The 22,933-nt window shown below is 35.6% G+C and overlaps 2 protein-coding genes across 2 annotated transcripts; one reads left to right on the top strand and one right to left on the bottom strand.

Moving 5' to 3' along the window:
* The first annotated feature begins 3,316 nt into the window (after window positions 1–3,316).
* Window positions 3,317–19,602, top strand: LOC125826084 (uncharacterized). Its single transcript, XM_049505385.1, has 17 exons — window positions 3,317–3,450; window positions 4,657–4,890; window positions 4,979–5,080; window positions 6,641–6,745; window positions 7,388–7,507; window positions 7,850–7,978; window positions 8,136–8,267; window positions 8,351–8,440; window positions 9,272–9,409; window positions 11,397–11,478; window positions 11,675–12,276; window positions 12,475–12,612; window positions 13,730–13,811; window positions 14,002–15,629; window positions 16,259–16,396; window positions 17,323–17,404; window positions 17,584–19,602. The coding sequence occupies exons 1-17, from the start codon at window positions 3,370–3,372 to the stop codon at window positions 19,248–19,250; spliced, it is 5,550 nt and encodes a 1,849-aa protein (XP_049361342.1). The 5' UTR covers window positions 3,317–3,369; the 3' UTR covers window positions 19,251–19,602.
* Window positions 19,603–20,044: 442 nt separating this feature from the next.
* Window positions 20,045–22,348, bottom strand: LOC125826543 (elicitor-responsive protein 3). The gene is made up of 5 exons (XM_049505895.1): window positions 22,194–22,348; window positions 21,515–21,580; window positions 21,269–21,395; window positions 20,466–20,580; window positions 20,045–20,310 (listed from the first exon to the last, which is right to left on the bottom strand). Exons 1-5 carry the CDS (start codon window positions 22,258–22,260, stop codon window positions 20,245–20,247), a joined length of 441 nt encoding a protein of 146 aa, XP_049361852.1. The 5' UTR covers window positions 22,261–22,348; the 3' UTR covers window positions 20,045–20,244.
* Window positions 22,349–22,933: the final 585 nt, after the last annotated feature.

The raw sequence follows: 22,933 nt of genomic DNA, 5'->3' as shown, positions 1-22,933 counted from the left end.
AATTTTAATATTCAAAAGTTGAATTGAGAATATATATCATGTATAATAACTTTAGTAAGTCATGATAAACATATGTATAAAAGACATATCTTGCATTCATTTTAGTATTAAACAGTGAATATGATACAATTGAAAGATGCAAACAAATTTATTAATTAATAGAGAAAAGACATAAATATACCATCAAAGTTGTCCCGTATTTGCATAAAAATACCTTAACTTTCAAAGTGTCCTATTACCCCACAAAACTATTTAATATCTTTATAAATGAGCCATTTTGACCCATTCCCTCGTCTATGTAGTCGCGCGTGTTGCTCACTCCCTATGATAGAATTCAACCCGACCTGACCCTGTTCTTTGAAGAAAGTCGCTTTTCCTTTTCTTTTCTTATTTCTCAACTTTCCTTTTCCTTTTCTTCTTCTAAATTTATTTCTTCTCTGTAAGGTCTTTTGTTTTATGTTTTAGTTTTTTTTTTCTTTTCCTTCTTTCTTATCAGATTCCTTTTAGTTCCTCTGTTTTTCGACCTTGTTTTAGTTGTTTCAAGATTGTCTTTATTGTCGTCTTCTTCTGATTTATTGTCTACTTCACAATCATTTCAAGATTTTGGTAGTAGTTCCTTATTGCATTTACAAATTGAGGGTCGGGTTTTGTTTCCCGATCATGTTTTGTTGTTGGTGAACAAAAATTCAGAAGAAATTAAACCATAAAAAACTTCAAATTAACGTTTTATACTGGAAATTAAAAGATAAAACGAATTCCTACCTTATTTTCTTGGGAAAGATGATAAAGTTGTCAAACAGAGAGAACCAACGTTGATCTTGCTATGGAAAAAAAACCATGAAATCGAAAAATTAGGGCTATCAACGGCTATTTTGGGTTTAGAATTGGGGAAGATGACATAAATTGATAAAATAATTAATAATAAAGAAAGAAAATGACATGTGGCACTTTTAAATTGGTCCATGGCAGTGAAAACACAGAATGACGCGCCGCATGTGCGTGGTAACAATCCAGACGAGGAAATGGGTCAAAATGGCCCATTTACAACTATATTAAATAGTTTTGTGGGGTGATAGGACACTTTGAAAGTTAAGGTGTCTTAATGCAAATATGTGACAACTTTGATTGTGTCTTTATGTCTTTACTCTTAATTAATACAAGTAGTATAGATCTCACTGTCGTAAGCAAGTTGATTGTCGAAAAAAGATAAATTCAATACAGTACAATATAAATATAATGAGAAACTATAAACAAGTAGCACTAGTGGTCTAGTGGTAGAATAGTCTTGCCACAATATAGACCCGGGTTCAATTCCCGGCTGGTGCACAAGAGCAATGAAATTTACTTGCACAAATAGTGAACGATTGGGTCGTCACGTACATCATCTTTAAAAGATGAGATAATGTGTACATGAGCTCTAATTTTTTGCTCCTTCTTTTCTTTATCTTGGTGAAAATTTATTTTAATACCTATACAAATTTTGGACAAAAGTATTAAATTCCTGTAAATCTGTAACTTTCACTACTTCTTTTTTCACGACAACAATATAACCACCTCAATTCCAAAAGGATAGTGAGGTGAAGTTGTTTTACCACAAAACTAAGGATCGATAAAAAAAAATATTGTGTTATTCTCAAATTTGAAAATAACAATGTACATTTGACTCATCTGATTGTCCATTTTTCTATTGTAATTTTATCACAACTTTTAGATTATGTTGTTGAAATTTTTTCAAAAAATGTCAGACAAATACATGTCGAATCCTCCAAAAGTATTATATTTTTAAAGAATTCAATACGAATGCAACAATATTTTTTTTGTTGAATTTGACTATTCAAACAATACAACTTTTAAGTATGTTGTAACAACCATTATACATAAAATAACTTACTTAAGATCAACATGAGAGTGAAGGCTTAGAAGATTATCAACTATAGCATATATATGTCCTCTCAAAGATGAGCAAAAAAAGAGAAATGCAACATAAGAGAAAATATATATACAATTGTACTTAACAAGTAATTCCAAACTGAATACTTGTGACGAGAAATACCTTTGTGAGCTGCTAGCACCCCATTATAGGAAGAATTCTGCGCGAATAATTCTATCTTCACTGAGATAATTGAATCTTTATTATTTTTTTATTATCTTTATGATTTACTATACTCATCCCTTGCGTAATTATTTGAGAAATAATTCTTCCCCTCCGTGGTCGATATTAATGGTGCTTCCCTCTCTGATTAATTTGTGCAATTATTAATGGTTCATTCCCTTTGTAGTTAGACGAAGACGTACTTCTCTTTAGATACATAACAATATGTTACATGTAGTAACATTCTACAAAATAAAAAAATGTTATCATTTCTGTTTTTTTTTTTTTTTTTTTGGCAAGAAACAATGGTTATTCTTCATATGGTTTAATTTCAAAGAGGGTAATTGATAAATTGAATGTGAATCTTCGATGTTTAACTTTGAGATTATCGTATTTATAGAAAGTTGGTGATTTTTTTTGTTTTAATTAACAAAGTTGGTGGGTGATACTTTAAATGGGAATTTCGTATTTAAATAGCTTGATTTTCACATTATTAATATTATATAGTTTCATTGTACATTCTATCATATATAAAATAATATATAAATTGATGCATAATTTAATACAAACATTTTAAAAATATCGTGAACTAAATATATACTGCATTAACTATAGTGATTGGAGTTTTGAGTCTTAGTTCATGAAAGACTTCGAGCATTGTTTTAAAAAATATTGAGAACCAATATGTATTTGAAAATCATAAAAAAGTTAATTAATTTTAAAAAAATTACAAATTATAAACTAACAAGGAAATAAAACTTAATTCTTCGAATCATAACATTATTTTCAAATGGGAGTAAAACTTTTCTCATTTTTGAAGTATTATCAAAACATGATCTTTTTCATCTTTCTTTTCTTATTTAACAAACATGCCACACAAAATTAGACAAATTATTTGTGAGAAAACATAATTTAAAGATTGGTAAGAAAATTTAGTATGGTTATTGATATGAAATGAAAATTTCCCTATTTACACTGTGTGCATATGTATATCTAAATAGTTTTAAATTTCCATTAATATCAATACTAGACACAAAAATTAAAATAAAATTTGTGTTGATGATTTTTTATTTTTTTAGATTTATATAAAATAATTTATTTATTTTTAGTAAATTTAAAGAATATATTTTTGCCACGTGTTTTTCCACTCGTAATTGCCTAACATAACCTTTCCATATTATAGTCTTTTCACGGGAGCTTATTGACCCTCTCACACTAAGACAAAATCCATCAGTTCAAGTGTGCCGTTTCACCTGAAATCGTCAGATTCCGGCGAGATGGCCGTCGTAGATTCGCCGGATTGGCCTCCTCCGGGATGGAAAGAGGATGTCAAAGTATCAAACGGAAGAAAAATCAAGGTCGAAATTGGACTTATTGAGCTAAAATTTACTCATCATTTCTTCTACTTTGATTAATCTTTTAAGTACGTAATTAGTCTATTTTGTGGTTAAATACGAACACGTATATGTAAAAAATTAGGATATTGTTGCTGTTATTGTGTTTTTTTTGGGGATATTGTGTATAAATCCAAATGGGTTTGCGGTAATTTTTTACGGGGTTATCGGAAATTCGGATATTGTTGTTTTTGTTTTTTACTATTCGTTTTTGAGCATCGGCTGATATGCTGGGACAGCTATGTAGCTCAATTTCGTTGTCATTTCTTCGAATTCGATATAAAGTTCATTCATTTTTTGAGGTAAGGTTAAGGAATTTCGATTTGAAGTTGATAATAAGACAATTATGTAGTTAAATTCAGATGGGTTTATGGTGCTTTTAGATGGGGTTGTTCTCATTTGGGATATCAGCTTTGTAATTGTTTTAGTGTGAGATCAACTTGGCAAACTACTTGCATGTAGAGTCTTGATATTACTCTTTTTTATTGAATGATTTATCAGTTGTGTAACTTGAGTATTGTTCTGCTCTGCATTGCAAATACAGAGTTTTAAGTCATTTTTCTGCTTTATAGCTTTTAGTGTTGCAGCTTTAGGTGGGCAAAGTGGGATTCAATTTCTTTTGTTCTTTTGTAAAACTAAGTTTATGAGGTGAATACAGCAATGGTGTCTCAGAACCCGTGTGGACATAGCTAAAACATGGAAGAAAAGGATTCATATACGCATATCAACTAGTCTGTATTAAGGCCAGAATTGTTTTAGTTTGGTTAGGAAGTTATATGTCAGAGTAAAGGTGTAGCAGTAAGTGCAAGGGGTAGAGAACCTCTAGTTGTACAAAACCCCTACTTTGCCTTAAAAGTTTCCTCAGTCCTTGAACTCTTTCTCGATGAGTTTCATAAAGAACTTCTCTTTGGAATACTTCATGTAATTGTGTTCCCGTCTTGTCTTGGCTAATGTTGATGTATGCAGTGATGCTGTAACATTAGAATACAACAACAACATTCCCAGTGGAATCCCACTAGTGGGGAGTTGTAACATTAGAATTTGCACTATAAAAGGTTGTCACCTGTGGAATAGAGAATCGACCACTGTTAAATGATGCCATGTAAGAAAGCGCATAGTCTTTCTGCTTATATGGCTTGCATCACATATTGTTTTCATTTATCTTTTCAGTACTATACAAATGGGGAGACTGGGAAAAAGTTTTATTCCAAGAAGGAAATCGCTCGGTACTTGAACACAAAAGATTCTTGCGATGATGTAACTCAAGCAATGACTATTCAAGGTAAGAACTGCTCTGAGAACAATGTTTGTCATATGGATAATCAAGATGAGAGCTTCTCCAAGGACAATGTTAGTCAAATGGATAATCTAGATAAGAGTTGCTCTGGGAACAATGTTAGCGAGGTGAGTTTTGAAGGTAAAGTAACTCTTACGTTCTACATTTTTGCTTTGTGATTCTTATCTTCTAAGGTCTGTCTCATGTTATTGTCAGGCTGTTGGGAGACCAAATAATTCTCATGAATGGTTACCTCCAGGGTGGATAGTTGAATTAAAGACTCGTAAGTCTGGCTCACATGCTGGTACACCTTACAAGGTATGAAAATGGAAATATACCGACCTCTGAAATGCTTGTGGCGATGATTTGTTATAATGTGCGTCTCTTATTTTGACTTTAGTGAGACCTTCGGTTAGATCAGCATTGTGTCAATTTTGGTGTTGTATCAGCATGTCTTTTTCCATGACTCCATGCTTAAAAAAAACTGATAACTGTGTTCACTCAAATTCCATGTAGATGACAAAGACTGTTGCATACAAATGATCATATGCTGGTTTTGGTCCTTCTGGTAGTTTATCTCAAACACAAAATTCCAATAGTATTTGTTACTTGAGGTAATGATGAGCATGCAGATTCTAGGGGTTGAGTGGTGCACGGACTAGTTATATAAGGTTTATAATATAGAGAAAAAGTCCAAATTTACCCCTCTACATACAAAATAGAGGGTTAAATTTGGCATTTACTCATTTTTTTCACAATTATTTTCCTTATATAAAAAAAGATCTTTATTGTACTCTCGGTTATACTTTGGAGCAATTCATACCTGATACCTTTACCACTAACAACATGTCTTGTTTTTGCCCTTGATTTTAAGGACACTCCAGCATGGGCTGGGTGGATTCCACATGCCAAAATACTTCTGGAAAATGGTCAAATTTACTCTGCTTTTGACTAGGGTTAAAATTACCCTTCCTTATACTTCAGATTGGAGCTCCTCTATTAGGGTCAAGGGAAAAAAATGAGGATTTCATCGTAAAAAATACACACATGAACATGAGGATTTGCTAACAACGGTGTAAATGGCCATTGGCCCCCACACATAAGAGGGTAAAATACCCTATGAGCTTCATAAAAATGCTCTCCCTTTGTCCCAATTTATGTGACACCCTTTTTTTAAGTCAGTACCACATATCTATAATTAGAAATAACTTAACTTTAAAATTTTCTTCTTGACCTTGATGACATGAGTTGTAACTTTACTTTAAAATTTTAGACATACAAGTGATATTTTTTTCACAAAAAATGTCTAAGGTTTGTTTTGTACCACAAATTTCAAAAGTCTACATATCTTTCTTGAACTTTGTGCCAAGTCAAGTGGTGCCACATAAATTGGGACAGAGGGAGTAGTATTTTAGAACATTGTTAATAGCAATATAATGTGTTTTAGCAAAATCAAATTTGGTCCTGTATGTGTATCAAAACCTCAGACCAGTTTAATCATCCGGCCAACTCCTGATTCAGTGATCTGCTGCATTTTTACAGGGTTTGATAATTAGGGAAATACTGTAGAGAAAACTCAAATTGAAGAAGCTTCATGATTTAACTTCAATTATACAAATTTTGAGTTCTTTTTGTCATAGGAACTTCAACCAAGTATTCCTAAGAAACTTCTTTAGGGGCGTCTGGTAGCTTGGCTGTAGTCCCCTTTTCTGTGTAACAGTTCTTTTGCTGCAACACTAAGCAGCAGTTGTCCTAGTTTGCGACTTATCTGGAAGAAGCATAGCCTTTAGAGCAGGAGTGTTGCTACTTTGCCGATAAAATGCTCCAATCATACCTCATCTTTAGTTTACATTCTTATTTCTTTTGCTGTTCTTTCAGGTTTACATTGATCCATCAACTGGAAGCAAATTTTATTCAAAACCTGAAGTTTCTAAATATCTCAAAACTATGAAGCAGAACAACATCGCGGGAGAAGGACAGATAGTAGGCTCTCTCCCTTTTAACTTTCTCACCATGATAAAATCTGTTTATTATTTTTCCCTAATTTTTTGGAGAAGTCATATGGAGCCACATATTAAAGGTGGTGCAGTCAAAACAAAAATAAAGAAACGGAAGTACTTTGGATGAGATTTGATCTCTTTATTGGTATCTTGATCTGTGTAATTCTAATAATGACTACTCTGTTTCTAAGGATCTTTAAGAGAAAGGGGAAGTTGCTTGTATTTATTTTGGCAGTGGCACGTTGGAAATGACAAAAGTACTAAAAAGAGTTGCACCATGCATTTGTAACTAGTTTGAAATGAAAAAAATCTATCTTTGGGCAGCCTGACTCATGTTTTGGACATTCCTTATAGGAAATAGTACTTGAGTAGGTAAAAGTTTGATGGAGGAGGCAAGTTCCAGAAAAGAATTTGATGGTAGCTTTTGTTGCCTTGGGTTATTGCATATTTTCCACATTCCTTGTAGAAGAGAATTTAAAATGCTTTACTTGAGCCGAGGGTCAATCTGAAAAAACCTTCACCAGATCCGACTTGTGAGCCCAGACCTCTTACCTACCCTGGGTATTTTTGTTGTTGTTGTTGGGTTCCTACAGCATCTTCATGTGTAATTATGTTTTTGTGTCAGCATGGAGATGGTGAAGTATCTTCTTCAAATCAGAAAAGATCAGAGGATTCCAAAAATATCAGGGGTGGGGCTCAGACTCGCAAATCCAAAAGGCTGAAATCTGACACCGACCAGGCCTCGGTAAAGACTATTTGTTCTGTAATGTACTTATGATACTACTTACAGATTTCCTTCTCAAAAAAAGACACTGCTTACAGATTTGATTGTTAGCTGTGTAGTTCACCATGGGTTACCGATTTATCTAGTAACATATAGGTGGCAGTTGAAACCTTAGTTGCGCGGACTCTCCATTTTTGTTGCCGCACCCGTCTCGGATTCTCCAAAAATACACTACTTTTGGCGAATCCGACACGCACCCGTTGACATTTTTGAAGAGTCCGAGCAACATAGGTTGAAAGCAATTCACTGGGTGTAGCATTTAAGAACTGCAACTTATTCTCGTCTTATTATGTTTTTTCTCAGCCTGGCATTGAGGAGGGGTCATTTTCCAAGCTGAAAGCATCTCAGGATTTTGAAGAAGTTGGGGAACAGAGTTGCACAACCAAAAGGAAGAAATCTGGCATTACCAGGACTACAAAGACTTCTCCTTCTGTAATATACTTAAGATACCTCTGAAAAAAGTTGATTCTTTAATTAACTAGAGTTTTGCTGATTCTCTAGTAATATCTAAATTGCTGTTGAAAGCAATTCAATTGGTATAGCCTTGAGATGTTACTAGTATTCTCATGTAATAATGTTATTGTTTCAGCATGGTGCTGGAGAGGACTTCATTTTAAATGAGAAAACATCTCTGGGTTCCAAAGAAAATGGGGCACAAAGTCCCCAATCCAAAAGACAGAAACCTGGCAGTGGTTGTCTGTCAGCAAAGAGTGTTTCTTCTGTAATACCTCAGATGCTTCTGATAGATATGATCTATAGCTGTTCTATTCACTACGGGTTGCTAATTTTTGTAGTAACATTTAGGTTGCAGTTGACTGCGATTCAGCAGATGAATTACCCCCTGGCTGGAAAAAAGAAAGTAGACAAAATGATCGTGGAACAAGGGAATACCTGGTATTTCTCTTTTTTCCTCAGCCCCCCCCCCTCTCTTACTATCTATCATCTATGTGTGTGTGTGTGTATACAGGATTTTGCGAACCTACTACATGAATGTAGTACTTAGCACCATACCCACTTTTCATTTTCCCAATATAAAAAGGGAATTGTTCTATGGTTCGAGTAATTTTAGTTTTGTTCATCAATAGGAAAGGGGAAGTTAGAAAGGATTTGTTGAAACCATACGAATTTAGAATATGTGCATCTTTTCATAACAAAGCTAATTTTTTTTGAAATATTGTCTACCAAGGTATTTATTGTTCATCTTCAACTCCAACAGACTTTTCCCAATTGAAAGAAACCCATCTCATTTACTCATTTCGTCTCCACAAAGACCACCTCACTTGTGCTAAAATGGGTTCATTATCCCTTCCATGATCAATCTTGGATGTGCTGATTGAAATTCTAGAAACTAATCAAAGCCGTAACAGGAATTCCATTGAAGCAGTAGGGAGCTGGGAAAAGATTGTGGAGGAGTGGGGTTGGGGAGAAGAGACTTCAACTTTTTTGGTTAAAATAAACGTCCCTTTTTTAATGAGATAGTATGGACAATTTGGGTAAATTAAAGTGGATATGGTGCTAACCTTTGCACAACCCATATTGTATATACAAGTATAATCTGTTTAAGGGGGACGTTCTGTTTTGCACCTTTATGCAGTATTTTAGCATGCATGAGAAAGGGTGCTATGGAAACAGGGTTAGGGGACTCCTTGTGGGATTGACGTGGAATGCTGTGACAGTAGATATATATTCAAAGTTGAGAATTTTATGTCAACTTGGTCATTGCAGCTCTACACGGATCCAGTACATGGATATAAATTTCACTCCAAAAAGGAAGTTTTGCGCTATCTACAAACTGGAGATGCTAGTAGGTGTGCTAGAAGACCTGCAAAAAGGAATGTAGCTTCAACTACAAAGGATGATTCTGTAAGTCACATCTTTCTGGATCCCCCCTCCCTCTACCCATCACTGCTGTTATTTGAACTTGTTTTATTCATTTAAGTGTTCAGCTTGCATACAGAACCTTGTTGGTCATGTTTGTAATGTTGCCTTCAGTGAGATGCACCAGTCTCAACCCTTTAGTAGGAAAACACATTTCATCCTGTAAGAGTAGTGTATTTAGTGCCTTCTAAAGCAGGCAGGCTCATTGAAGTTGTGAAATTTTAGTCGCACTTGAAAAATCCAAGTTTAAAGAGAATAATTTCACATCTTATTATGCAATGTGAAAGATGTGTAGACAACGAGGGCATTCGGCTTATCTTATAAACTAGTTAACCTGGCTTGTAAGCACCTTTTGGCTCATTTATGCGTTAGATAGCAGTCAAAGTGTTTATAAGCCTTCCAAAATTAACCAAAAATTGTAAGTTGCTCGTTCCCAACTTATGGCTTTTCAATTTGTAAGTACTTTTGGTTTGACTAAAGTTTTATGATTTTATCCTTGATATATTTTCTAATTCACTAAGTACCTTTTACAAACAAAGCTCTAACTTACTCTCCACTCTATATTTGTCGTTCGTCCTTTCCCTTACAAAAATATTTTTTAATATATGAAATATATTTGAGGTAGAGGGTCTTCTGAAAACAGCCTCTCTACCTCCTCGAGGTAGGGGTAGTGTCTGCGTACACTCTACCCTCCCCAGACCCCGTTTATGAGACTACAATGGGTTTGTTGTTGTTGATTTTTTGTAAAAATGTTATGGATATTTTAGTCATTTTAACAAAAGACCATCTTATCAACACTTTTTTACCAAACACATGAGCTGTTTATTATCTGTTTCAACACTTCTATCCAAACACGTTTATTTAAAAAAATTCCTTCAGCACTTAAAAATGCTTTCCAGCACTTAAAGCTTATCAACTATCTACAATCTGCTAATCCAAACAAGCTCAATAACTTGCAAGAAATTTAGCTAGCGACTGTTTGGTGGATGGCAAAGGAATGGCTCAATACCTTTTGATTCTAGATCTGAACCACCATGCAAATGCTATTTATTATCTTTTTCCTTGTAAGTCCATTGAATGAGGAGGAATCTTGTCTGATATTGCATATCAAATATAATCATTCAAGTGTAAAATCGAAGTTGAATGGAAGAAGGGCATCCAAATGTCTCCAAGGTGTTTTTTTTGTGAGCAAAAGGCAGAGATAATCGACCATCTGTTTTTACATTGTAAAGTGGTTAGCCAGCTATGGAACCTGTTAGTTTCAGAGGCATAAGATGAACTATACCAGAAAGGGCAGGTCAGGCTCTAGTAAGCTAGAACAATGAAGGGAGTGGTAGCACAGACAAAAACAGATGGAAAATTGTCCCAGCAGTGATATGGTAGACCATTTGGAACGAGAGCAATTCAAGATGTTTTGAAAGTATCAGTAGTCCTTTGCATAAGATTAAAATGAACTGCAATATCACTTTTTGCTATTGGTGTAGTTCTGAGTATATAGATGATCCTGTAGCAATTGTAGACATTCTATGATCCTTGTAAGATGAAATAGGACCTGGGATAGGGCTTTTTTTTGGGTTGCTGAGCCTACTCAGTTGTATGTAGCTTTGTGATGTAAATTTTTGGGATCCCAGCTTTAGTGCTGAAGATTTATATACAAAATTATTACCTTTGTCAAAAAAAAATAATAATAAAAAATCAAAGTTGAATGACGTTTCACCATATTAACATTTCGCATATATGGGTATATTCTTTCTGTCTAACTGGTCGATCTTGAAATTCTTCCTCCTTGTTCTTGACTAGCCTTATTTTGGTTTCATGAAGGACTGTAATTGGTCTTAATCTTTTGTAGACATAGTTTTTGAAAAAAATTGTAGTTTATGAGCTTAGTTTGCTTATTATCAAGACTAGTGGATGTTGATTTACCCTGAATGGGAGGGATCTCTGATGTTTATAAATTTATTTCTCTTGATAGCCCACGACAGATGATGCCAGCTTGAAGAAATTAGGAGGCTTTACGACAGGAAGACAGCTTTTTTCCACTGACGAGTCGAAAGGTGATAATCTGTAGTTGGAAATATTGCTCTGTAGTCCCTATCTGTGAGGATGTGCATCGTTTATTCAGCGTCTGGTCATTTGTTCTAGTCATTTCAATTCCCTTCATTTTATTTTTCTTTATCAATATGTTTACCTGCTCTCTCTCTAGATGTTGGTAATTGTTTCTCAATTGTGAAACTGGGGTTACTGATGTAGGGGGAAAATTTTTTGGTACTTGCTCACCTGCACAGCAAGTTGAGAGTTCAAAGAAACAGCCCGACTGCATTGTGTCTGATCCTAATGCCATCATCACATCCATTTTAGCTGAGATAAATGAGAATCATTCCTTTGAAAATGTAGTTGAAGATGCTGAAATCAAAACTGTAAGTGTTGGTGTTAAACAGCAATTAGCTGTTTCCACTGAGTCGGATCTCCTCTCGGAGAAGCAACTACTAGAAAATGAGCAGGAAAAGCATAGTTCTAAAGAAACACAGCAGTCAAAAAAATCCAGAAAAACAGAGTCACTTAACCTTGGTCGTCGGGTCTCCAAAAGACTTGCAGGTCAAAATATAGAAGCGGCGGCTGATTTGGATCTTGGTGAACGTGCTCTTCCAGCTGTAGTTGATAAATCTGCCTCTCTGAGCCTCTCCGTGAATGCCTGCAGCCAGGAATTGCTCCAGGACTCCGATCCTACACCAGAAACTGGCAACTCTGATCAGGCTTCTTTGAATGGAGACCCTTCATTGGATGATTTACCCCCAGGCTGGAAAAAAGAAATCAAAATTACTAAAAAAGCTAATGGGATAAGAAAAGACCCGGTACACTCTCTCTCTTCTTGTATGCACATCATCCTATTCCAGCAGTCTATTTCGCATCATTATGCCGTGGCAGGTTATACATGAGAAAGGCTGTGTTATGTTAGCAGGAGTAGGAGCTGCTTATGTGAAGAATGCTGCACAAGTAGATTTACATTCAAAGATTTTAGTGCGGATCTTAAATTGACTTGGTTATTGCAGTTATACATTGATCCAGTGGATGGCTATGTATTTCGCTCCAAGAAGGATGTTTTCCGCTATCTACAAACTGGAGACATCAGTAGTTGTGCTATAAGACCTGTCAAAAGGGATCTAGATGCTACAATGAAGGAGAGTTCTGTAAGTCATCACATTCCTGATTCCCCCCCACCACAAAACACACACACACACCCCTCTGTTATTTCTATTTGTTGGATAACTTCTTTTTTCTATGTTACTGCACCTTCTGTTTTCAGTTTGAACAATGAACGTTATCAATGATCTTTTCTTGTAAGATCTTTTAAATGAGAAAAATAATCATTATAAATTCTAGTTATAATGATATAGAAGGTTAAAAAGGAACGGCTCGATACCTCATGGTTCCCAAATCTGAACCACCATCCATGGAAATTGACATTGTCATTTCTCTTGTAAGTTTTTTTAAATGGGGAAATCTCTATATCAAGTATTTTGCATATCAAATATAACTATTCCAAGTGTAGAATTTAAGTTGAATGTTGTCATTAGAAAAGAATTTAAGTTGAATGTCTTTTATTGTATTAACATTTCACTGCATGTCTTAACACTATATGATGATAGAATAATCTTTTTTTTTTTAATGAAGTAGTATCATTGATGGCATCAAGCAAATGCAAAGCTTACAAAGATATTGATTACAAAAGAGAGTTTGTTGACTCCGTTACATGTAGTCCTTTTCTTAGGATAAGGAGCTAACTAAGTCCAAAAAATAGTCAGAGGTGTAGGTAGGGGTATCTGTAGGAGATAGATTCACCAATTAAATAAACATGAGACTTCTACCCATAAGGGAGTGATTTGGAGTTGCTATTCCATCAACACATCTGTGGTTCCTTTCTGTACAAACACACCAGAAATGCTTGCATGGATCATTTTCCAGATTTTCCTGATTGATTTACCAACTTTCCCCCCTGCTGTAGTCCAGCTTGGTAGTTTCCACTGCCTGTCCAGGGTTGAGCCCTGGGATTTGAAGTTGGACTTAAAAAAGCCGAGATCTCCATCATTCATAGGCATACTTAATGTTCTCTGGCATGACCCTGAAATTTCCGCACCTTGTTTTGACTAGTCCTTTAATTGGGACTGTAATCACAAACTATGTATTTCATTGTTTGTCATGAGTTTCAACTTTGACAAGCTAATTCTTTGAAATCAGGACTAATGTATGTTGATTTACTTTGAACAAGAGAATTCTCTAACGGTTGAAAATTCTCTCTTTTGGTAGCCCACAACAGTTGACACCAATTCGAAGAAATTAGGGTGCTCTGTAACCGAAAGGCAACCTTTTGCTGCTAAGGAATCCAGAGGTGATACTTCTTTAGTTAATATTCCCTAACATTCTAACCTTTAGAGGTGATATATACTTGACTAAATGTTGGGGTCATCAACCGCAGTCATTTCAATTCTTTCATTCTAATCTTTCTCCTTGATTTTGTCTTATCAACTTTTTAAATATACATTTTTTTCTCAATTCTGAAACTGGGATTGCTGATGTAGGTCGAAAACGTTCAGTTACTTGTTCACCAGAAGTACAAGCTGAGAGTTCCAAGAAACAGCCTGAAAGCAGTGCGTCCAATGCAAACATTATTATTACATCATCTGCAGCTGATATTATTGCGAAGCATTCAATTCAAAATGCTGAAATAAGTCTAGACACAGAGCCAGAAATAAGAGACTCAAGTGCAGACACAAAAGTCATAGCTGCTGAAAGTAACACTATTAAAAGGTTATCAGCTGTCTCAACCCCTCAGTCAGATCTACCCTCAGAGCAGCAATTACTAGAAAACGAGCACGAAAAACATATTAATAAAGAAAAACCGGAGCAGTCAAGAAGATCCAGAACTAAGAAACCACTCACACCTGGTCGACGGATCTCAAAAAGACTTGTGGGCCACAGCCCAGAACCGGTGGCTGATTTGGATCTAGGTGAACGTGCTTTTCGAGCTGTTGTTAAGAAATCTGCTTCTTTGGGCATCCCCCTGAATGTCTCTGGTCAGGAATTTTCCCAGAATAAAGATCCTACAGTAGGAACTGGCAATTCTGATCAGGCTCCTCTGAGAAGAGAAGTTTCAGGCCTTGAATTTCCACCAGACTTGGAAAAGGAAATACTTACGCAGAATGAAGATCTGACAGTTGGAACTGGCAATTCTGATCAGGCTTCTCAGAAGATAGAAGCTTCAGGGGATGGATTATCACCAGGCTTGGAAAAGGAAATATTTTCCCAGAACAAAGATCCAACAGTAGGAACTGGCAATTCTGATCAAGCTTCTCTGAGCAAAGAAGCTTCAGGAGATGAATTATCACCAGGCTTGGAAAAGGAAATACTTGCCCAGAACAAAGATCCGACAGTAGGAACTGGCAATGCTGATCAGGCTTCTCTGAGCAGAAAAGCTTCAGGGGATGAATTATCACCAGGCTTGGAAAAGGAAATACTTACCCATTACAAAGATCCGACAGTAGGATCTGGCAATTCTGATCAGGCTTCTCTGAGAAGAAAAGCTGCACTAGATGAAATACCACCAGGCTGGGAAAAGGAAATGCTTGGACAGAACAAATATTCTACTGTAGGAACTGGCAATTCTGATCAGGCTTCTCTGAGCAGAAAACTTTCACCAGATGAAATACCCCCAGGTTGGGAGAATGAAATACCCCCAGGATGGAAGTATGAAATACCTGCCCAGAACAAAGATCCTATAGTAGGGACTACCAATTCTGATCAAGCTTCTCTGAGCAGGGAAAAAGCCTCACTGGATGAAATACCCCCAGGTTGGGAAAAGGAAATACTTTCCTACAACAAAGATCCTGCAATAAGAACTGGCAATTCTGATCAGGTTTCTCTCAGCAGAGAATTAGCTTCAGCAGATGAATTGCCACCCGGCTGGGAAAAGGAAATGCTTACCTGGAACAAATATCCGACAGTAGGAACTGGCAATTTTAATTCACTTGATGATATACCTCCAGGCTGGGAAAAGGAACTACTTGTCCAGCAAAAAGATCATACAGTAGGAACTGGCAATTCTTATCAGTCTTTTCTGAGCAAAGAAGCTTCAGTGGATGGATTACCACCAGGCTGGAAAACAGAACTCAGAATGAGAAAAAATGCTCGTGTGATAAAAAAGGACCCGGTATTCTCTTTCTTCCTCAGCATTTCTGTCTTCCCTCTCCCTCTGTGCACTTCTCTCTCCCTTCTTTTCTCATGCACATCATCCTACTCAAGTAGAGTCTATTTTACACATACTAATTCATAAAAAAAAGAGTCTGGTTTACACCATTAGGGCATCTCCAACCCATAACAAATAGTGTTGACACTATTTTAGTGTAAACCATCTCCAACCCACTACACTAAATTTTACACAAAAAAAGAATATACTCTTTATAATCTTCTCTCTCTTCAATTTTTTATTATTATGTATATTTTCAAAAAAAATTTATAGTACAAATAATTATAAAATAATCAAAAAGAGATTTGGTGTTGATGAATAGTGTTGCACCAAATTTGGTGTAGCACTATTCACACACTAAAATAGTGTAAGAATTGGTGTTGGGTTGGAGCACTAAAACACCAAATTTTACATCAAAATAGGATTTGGTGTAAAATTTGGTGTTTGGTTGGAGATGATCTTATGCAGATATGGGATATATGCATGAGAAAGGGTGCTTCTGGAGAAGGATTATATAGCTGCTTATGTGGCAGACATGGAATGCTGCATTAGTATTTTGCAGTGAGAATTTTAAGTTTACTTGGACATTGCAGTATTACACGGATCCAGTGCATGGATATGTATTTCGTTCCAAAAAGGATGTTATGCGCTATCTGCAAACTGGAGACATCAGAAGTTGTGCTGTGAAGCCTACCAAAAGGGATCCGTGTTCAACAATGAAGGATAATTCTGTAAGTCTGCACCTTCTGGATCTCCCACCCGTGTTCCCCATCAAATCTATTTGTGCTATATGTTCGATAACTCCTGTTATCCATGTTACTGATTTCAGCTTGCGGAATAATCTTGTTGGTCGTATTTGTATGAACCTTTTACTAGGAAGATATATTTGTTTCTGTAAGAACAGTGGTAAAGTTGGTGTCTTGTGTAAAACTTTGTTTCATGTATTGGAGGTGTTGAAGCATCTCTTCTTAAACGGGTTTGCTTGGTCTGAGACTGAGCAACTGCTTTAGAGAATACTCGTAGAGAAGATATATTGGAAAGCAATAACTCCAAGTTCAAATAGAATAATTCCACATCATTTTGTTCGAATTAGATATGTAAAAAGAATAGCTTATACGAAACTACAGATAAAGACTATGCCATAGAAGGGTAAGAGGAATGACTCTTACCTTATAATACCCAGATCTGGACCACAGTTCTGAGCTTTATCCCTGTTTTCATAAGTTCATTAAATGAGGAATATCTTTATAAACTATAGCTGCAAAACGATGCAATGGAAAGTTAGAAGAATGACTCAATACCTTAATGATTTCGAGATTTCAACCACCATTTGAAGCATTTCACAAGTTTTTTTTTCCTTGCGAGTTCTTAAACGAGGAGGAAAATCTTTTATGTGTGGCGTTTTGCATTAAATTAACATTTCACTGCATGTCTTTACTTTCTGGTCCTATCTGACAAAATAATCTGGAAAGTCCTTCACTTAATTCTTGATTAGCCCTTATTTGGTTCAATAGAGGACTGTTGTCACAAATCCTTTATGCATTTCACTGTTCATGACAAGATTTGAGTTCAGCGAGGTCTTTTCTCAATACAAGTGTGTTGATTTATCTTGAAAGGGAGGAAGTTCTGATGGTTGAAAGCTTCTTTCTTTTGTCAGCCCTCAACACATGACACCAGTTCGAAGAAATTAAGGTGCTCTTTGACCAGAATACAACTTTCTGCCACTGATGAATCAAAAGGTGATGCATTTTAGTGGGAATTTTGCTCAAACTCCAATTCTGATTGGAGATACAACATTATTCAGTATCGACAGTCATTTCAATTCCTCCAATTTAGTCTTGTCATTGATATATGTCCTGCTGAATTCTCTACATGTTGATTGTTATTCTCAATTCTGAAATGGGAGTTGCTGATGCAGGTAGTAAGTGTTCTGTTACTTGTGCAATGGCACTGCAAGCTGAGAATTCCAGTGAACATTCTAAAAGCAGTATGTTCAACCTCAACACCAGTATTTCATCTATTGTAGCTGATATAACAGAAAAACATTCATATGAAAATGTAAATGAAGATACTGAAATAAGACTAGACGTGGAACCAGAAATAAGAGACTCAGTTGGAGACACAAATCCTGCAGCTGCTGAAACTGTTGATGTTAGAAGGTCATTAGTTGTTTCCCCCCAGTTGGACTTCCTCCCAGAGCAGCAATTACCAGAAAATGAGAAGGAAAAGCAGCCAGCAAGGTTGAGAAAATTCAGAAATAGTAAGTCATCTACTCCAGCTCGTCGTGTCTCAAAGAGACTTTCACGCCACAACCCAGAAATGGTGACTGATTTAAATCTAGGTGAACGTGTTCTTCAAACTGTGGTTAACAATTCAGCCTCGTCAGGCAATGTCTCTGGTGGGGAATCGGCCCAGCAAACTGATCTAGCAACTGGTGATTCTGATCAGCCCTCTCTAAGCAGAAAAGCTTCATCACGAAATGATCCTTTAAAAGTTGTGAAGTGTCTCTCAGAGGGACAAGCGTTTAATGAGCAAAATGAAGAGAGAATATTGCAAGATTCTCAGCCAGCTGGAATATCATATGAAAGAGGAAAGGTTCACTTGGAACAGCATGCGCTTAACGAAAGCCCTACAGCAAAGCTGGCAAAAGAAGAACAAGACGGTCAGAATAGATTATTGAACAATTCTCAATTAGCTGAATCAGCATCAGGAAGAAGGGTATTCCCTGCAGAGGACCGGTCTGTCTCAGAAAGGTCTACCGTAGAACAGGTCAGTGAAAAACGAAATGGTGAGTACAAGCAATGGCAATATTCACAACTAGCTGAACCATCATGGAGAAGTGTGGATCTTAATGTGGAAAACCAGCAATGGCAAGATGTACAACTAGCTCCATCACATAGATTTGTGGATCTTAATATGGAAAACCAACAATGGCAAGATTCACAAGTAGCTCCATCACAGAGAAGTGTGGATCTTAATGTGGAAAACCAGCAGTGGCAAGATTCACAACTACCTGAATCATCACACAGAAATCTGGATCTTAATGTTGAAAGCCAGCCTGTTAAAGAAAAGCAAACAGGAGAGCTGGTAACTGAGAATCAAGAAGAACAGAACAGAAGATTGCATGCACAACTAGCTTCTTATCCATTTGGGGACTATTGGTCAGACCCATGCATGGAATTTGCATTCAAGACCCTTACAGGTGCACTACCAGTAGAAGATACCCTGGCCTTTCAGGGATCTACCCATCAAGAATACAATACTTCCTACACCCAGGCTGATGATGGGTGCTTTGAACTGCCATTATTCAACACTTCCAGTTTTTACTTGAATGATGCTCCAAACCACTGTGCTCCATCGGAGGAGCACGTTGTCAAAGAGCAACCGCCACTAAATCAAACCTTTTTGCCTACTGGAAATAATAGCATACCAGGTCACAGTAGTGTTGTTTCTCAAAATCCAGGTTTGACCTTTTTGCCCAATGGGAATAACAGCATACCAGGTTGCGGTAGTGTTGTTTCTCAAAATCCAGGTCTGAATCCCCAGGCAAAGGACTATCAATCTAAATTTAAATCTCACAGGTGAATGAGAGCACATAGAGAGAGAAGTGTTAGGTGTATTGATGGATCAACTAATAACACGATGAATGCAGCTATATCCTCTGATGGTAACATTTTCTGATGCGGTTTCTGGAGTTTGGGGTATCTATAATTGGTTGAAGATTGACCACAGGTGATGCTTCATCAATTGTCTGGAGGTGACAGATAAAATTGGTTTATTCGAACCAGATAGCTGGTCGAAATGGAGCTTTAACTTTCGGAATGCTTAGATCCCACAATCCGTTGGAGTTTAGATGATCTGTTTCAAAAAGACAATTGTTTGCTATATGTATTCTGCATAATTAAGGTTGGATCTCTAAGCTTTTATAACACGTAAATTCGTCTCTGTTTTCTCTCTGCCTCTATAACTGGACTGTTAAAGCATTACAACTGTGGATGCATCCAAAAATGCTTCTTCAAACAGGTTACTTATTGATGAAAAGATCAGAAGTGCACTCAAATAGAGTGCAGTGGTCTGCAACTTTTTGAGACCAAGGTTCATATTCCAGCAGGTACAAAAAACTCATCTATCTGTTCTTTAGGTGAAATAGTCGAAGGTGAGTTGGCTCGAACACCATCATATGTTTTGAAAACGAGAAAAAATAAAGAGCGTTATGGACAAAGTTAAGAATGATTTCTTCACAATAATTTCAAGATCTTTGACTTGGTTATCTCACAGCTTGATATTGTGGTTCTGCATAATAAACCTTAAATTGCAGTGTATGATAAAATAAATTGTAAATCATGGCAAAGAAGCATCATCAAATTTAACTTGAATAATGAAAAGAAAATCCCAACATTTTCATTCCACTGCATGCTGTAAAGTGGAAGCACATTTGGACTCAAAATAGCCCGTTTCTTTTTCTTTTTACTATATGAAATCCACACTTTGACACCCGAAATGTTATAACGAACGAATAAATACTTGGAAGTTCATAATCTAAACAAGAACAAATTGATCAATCGAGTTATGTTTCACATCAATAAGAAGACTCTTTCCATCCACCAAGGTTCTCCTCTTCTTCATGCTCCCTCTCAGAATATTCCTACAAAACATAGCAAAAGATACCATGCACATTGCATACCAATTATACTTGCATGTTAGAGTTCATTTATTCATATAGTCGATCTAAATTTGCTTTATCGGGATTGAGGCATACATTTTTTGTATAAATCAATAAATTTTGAGAAAGTAACTTGCCTCAGGAGTAAAGGTGAGACCAACTTTAATTTCTCCACAATATTCCTCATCTTTAACAACATTATAACATGTTATTTCGATGCTCCCTTCTGATAAAACTGGTTCAATTGGTATCCTGCAGATATCATACCATTGAATATATAGTTCAAAAACAATACTAAAAATTGTATAAATCTTAGGTCCGTCTCAGATAGGTAAATGTTTATTTGACTCCATAAACTAATAACCTCAACCATTTAGACCATGGTTTGTATAACACTACAAGAAAGTAGATGTATACTACAAAAACAACAATAATAACAAACATATTCAGTGTAATCACACAAGTTAGGTATTGGGAAGGTAGGATATCCTATGTACGCTGAACATACCCCTACCTTTGCGGGGTAGGAAGGTTGTTTATGATGGGCCTCAACTCAAAAGAAAAGAAAAAAACTCAAAGCAGGGTGCAAAGAAATAAGACGACAAAATAGCAGGATACAAATCAAATGAAGCAACAGATTATAATAATCATTAAAGAAAGGAAACTTCGCGATATACAAAATACTACTACTAACAACGAGAAGTAGAGAATAGGCTAGCCCTCGTCCTCTCCAATAACAAGTGCAACAACACTCAGGCTCAGCTACCTACTAACCTTCTACCCTAATTCTCGACCGCAATAAACGTCTACTTAATTATCTCAATATATATTAGTCATAAATGCATGTACAACCACACTATCAAACTCAAACTATGTTTATATATATATAGAAAACACGTATAAATCTTGGATTCGTCTCTAATTAGATAGAAATACTTACTTAGCTTCCCCGACAAAATCGTCCTCACCGATAGAATCACTGTCCATTATCTTCAAGAAGAGTTCTTCAGCACCCTCAGAAATGGAGAAAACAAATGTTTCATTCCATTCTGGTTCACATCCCTTCCCTATGGAAATTAACAACATCATAAATATTAATTGATCAAAAACTTCATTTCATTTTTCTTAAGATATATATGTAACTATAATTAAGAAAAAATTAACCTAAGATTATTGACAAATGTACCTGATGCAACAGTGCTCTTTTTCTCCTGAGATCTACAAGTTAAGATCACATATGGATCCATATCATCTGTATCACACAAGATAACATTTCTTAAATCGAAAAAATACAGAGTATCAATCAAATTGGCCAAGATGAATGTTGATTTTTTACTGATCGCTCCTCCGATTCTATTTTATTTGACATAGTTTGACTAGGCATAGACCTATGTTAATGTCACTAGTATATCACATACGTTGATTCAAAATTTAAAGTTTATACATTTCTACATCGAAGTCAAATTAATATACACTAATAACGTTTGGCCATATCTTCTAAGAGTAAATTCATCTTTCAAATATATGTTTGACCATGAAATTTGATCCGATCTTCAAATATTTTCTACTTAACCAAAACTTACTTCCACTCATAAAAAAAAATCAAATCTTCTCCAAGTTAAATTAAATGCACGTTCAAACACAATTTCGTTAAACATAAATTCTTTTAAGTTTCAATTTCAAAATCTACTTAAGTCAAACAGGTGCTGTGTGAACACATAAATTACATGTAGATCAACCTCTGATCACATAAGTAACAATCGAAAACTAGGTTGATTAAGAAAACATCAAATCCAATCGAAATAAAAGAGATCCATACATTAAAACTGATCAGATCAAAACAAATAAATTAGAAAAAAACTTACTGAGAAAATCAGTGTTTTCAAGGCCTTTAGCTCCAACAAGTTGAACTACAAGTTTTCCTCGTACCATTTTCAATCAAACTCTCGCAGATTCCCAGGAAAAATCGCACGAATTTTCGGACAGAGATCGGTTTTTTTTTTTTCGATGAAGAATATGTTGAGCTGATGTGTATTTATACGTGAATAAGAGACCGGTTTTAGGTGGGGTTAGACCGGTGACTGTAACTTGAACCGGACGGGTGGGTTGAAGTATGGATCTGTCAAATTCAAAAACCACATTTTAGACCAAAAAAGGAAAAAAGAAAATTACATTGTTTATGAGTGAACTATCAGATACATACCTAATTTTTTTTTTTTATAGTTTTACACCTAATGATTTATGAGTATAAAAAACATATTTAAACTATCAATAATAAATTTGAGAAACATACTTCAAGTAATATGTGATGTTGTGTGTATTACGTGTATACACACACATTTAGTCGAGTTAGAACGCGTTGGCAAAAAAAAAAAACCACGACGAATTTTTCAATACATGAAATTAAAAAAAAGATAGTTTAAATGTGTTTTTGACATTTTAACTTTTATTTTAATGGGAAATGGTAAAAAGAATATCTTTAAACTATGTGAAATTAAACAAATGTCTTCCGTTAATATTGATTCAAAAATGACCATCTTATCAATATTTTTGTCCAAAATTATCACTATCATTAATACTTTAATCCAAAAATATCCTGTGATCG

Source organism: Solanum verrucosum, unplaced genomic scaffold (assembly GCF_900185275.1).
Source record: "Solanum verrucosum unplaced genomic scaffold, falcon-dt-bn FXZP01000060.1, whole genome shotgun sequence".
Taxonomy (NCBI): domain Eukaryota; kingdom Viridiplantae; phylum Streptophyta; class Magnoliopsida; order Solanales; family Solanaceae; genus Solanum; species Solanum verrucosum.
This window is presented reverse-complemented; position numbering and strand designations above follow the sequence as displayed.

Coding starts and splice junctions, on each gene's coding strand:
- LOC125826084 (XM_049505385.1), top strand. CDS start 3,370: ATGGCCGTCGTAGATTCGCCGGATTGGCCTCCTCCGGGATGGAAAGAG. Junction 9,410..11,396: donor CAACTACAAAGGATGATTCT/GTAAGTCACATC, acceptor TTCTCTTGATAG/CCCACGACAGATGATGCCAG. Junction 11,479..11,674: donor TTCCACTGACGAGTCGAAAG/GTGATAATCTGT, acceptor TTACTGATGTAG/GGGGAAAATTTTTTGGTACT.
- LOC125826543 (XM_049505895.1), bottom strand. CDS start 22,260: ATGGTACGAGGAAAACTTGTAGTTCAACTTGTTGGAGCTAAAGGCCTT. Junction 21,581..22,193: donor TGAAAACACTGATTTTCTCA/GTAAGTTTTTTT, acceptor TGTGTGATACAG/ATGATATGGATCCATATGTG. Junction 20,581..21,268: donor GATTTTGTCGGGGAAGCTAA/GTAAGTATTTCT, acceptor TGATATCTGCAG/GATACCAATTGAACCAGTTT.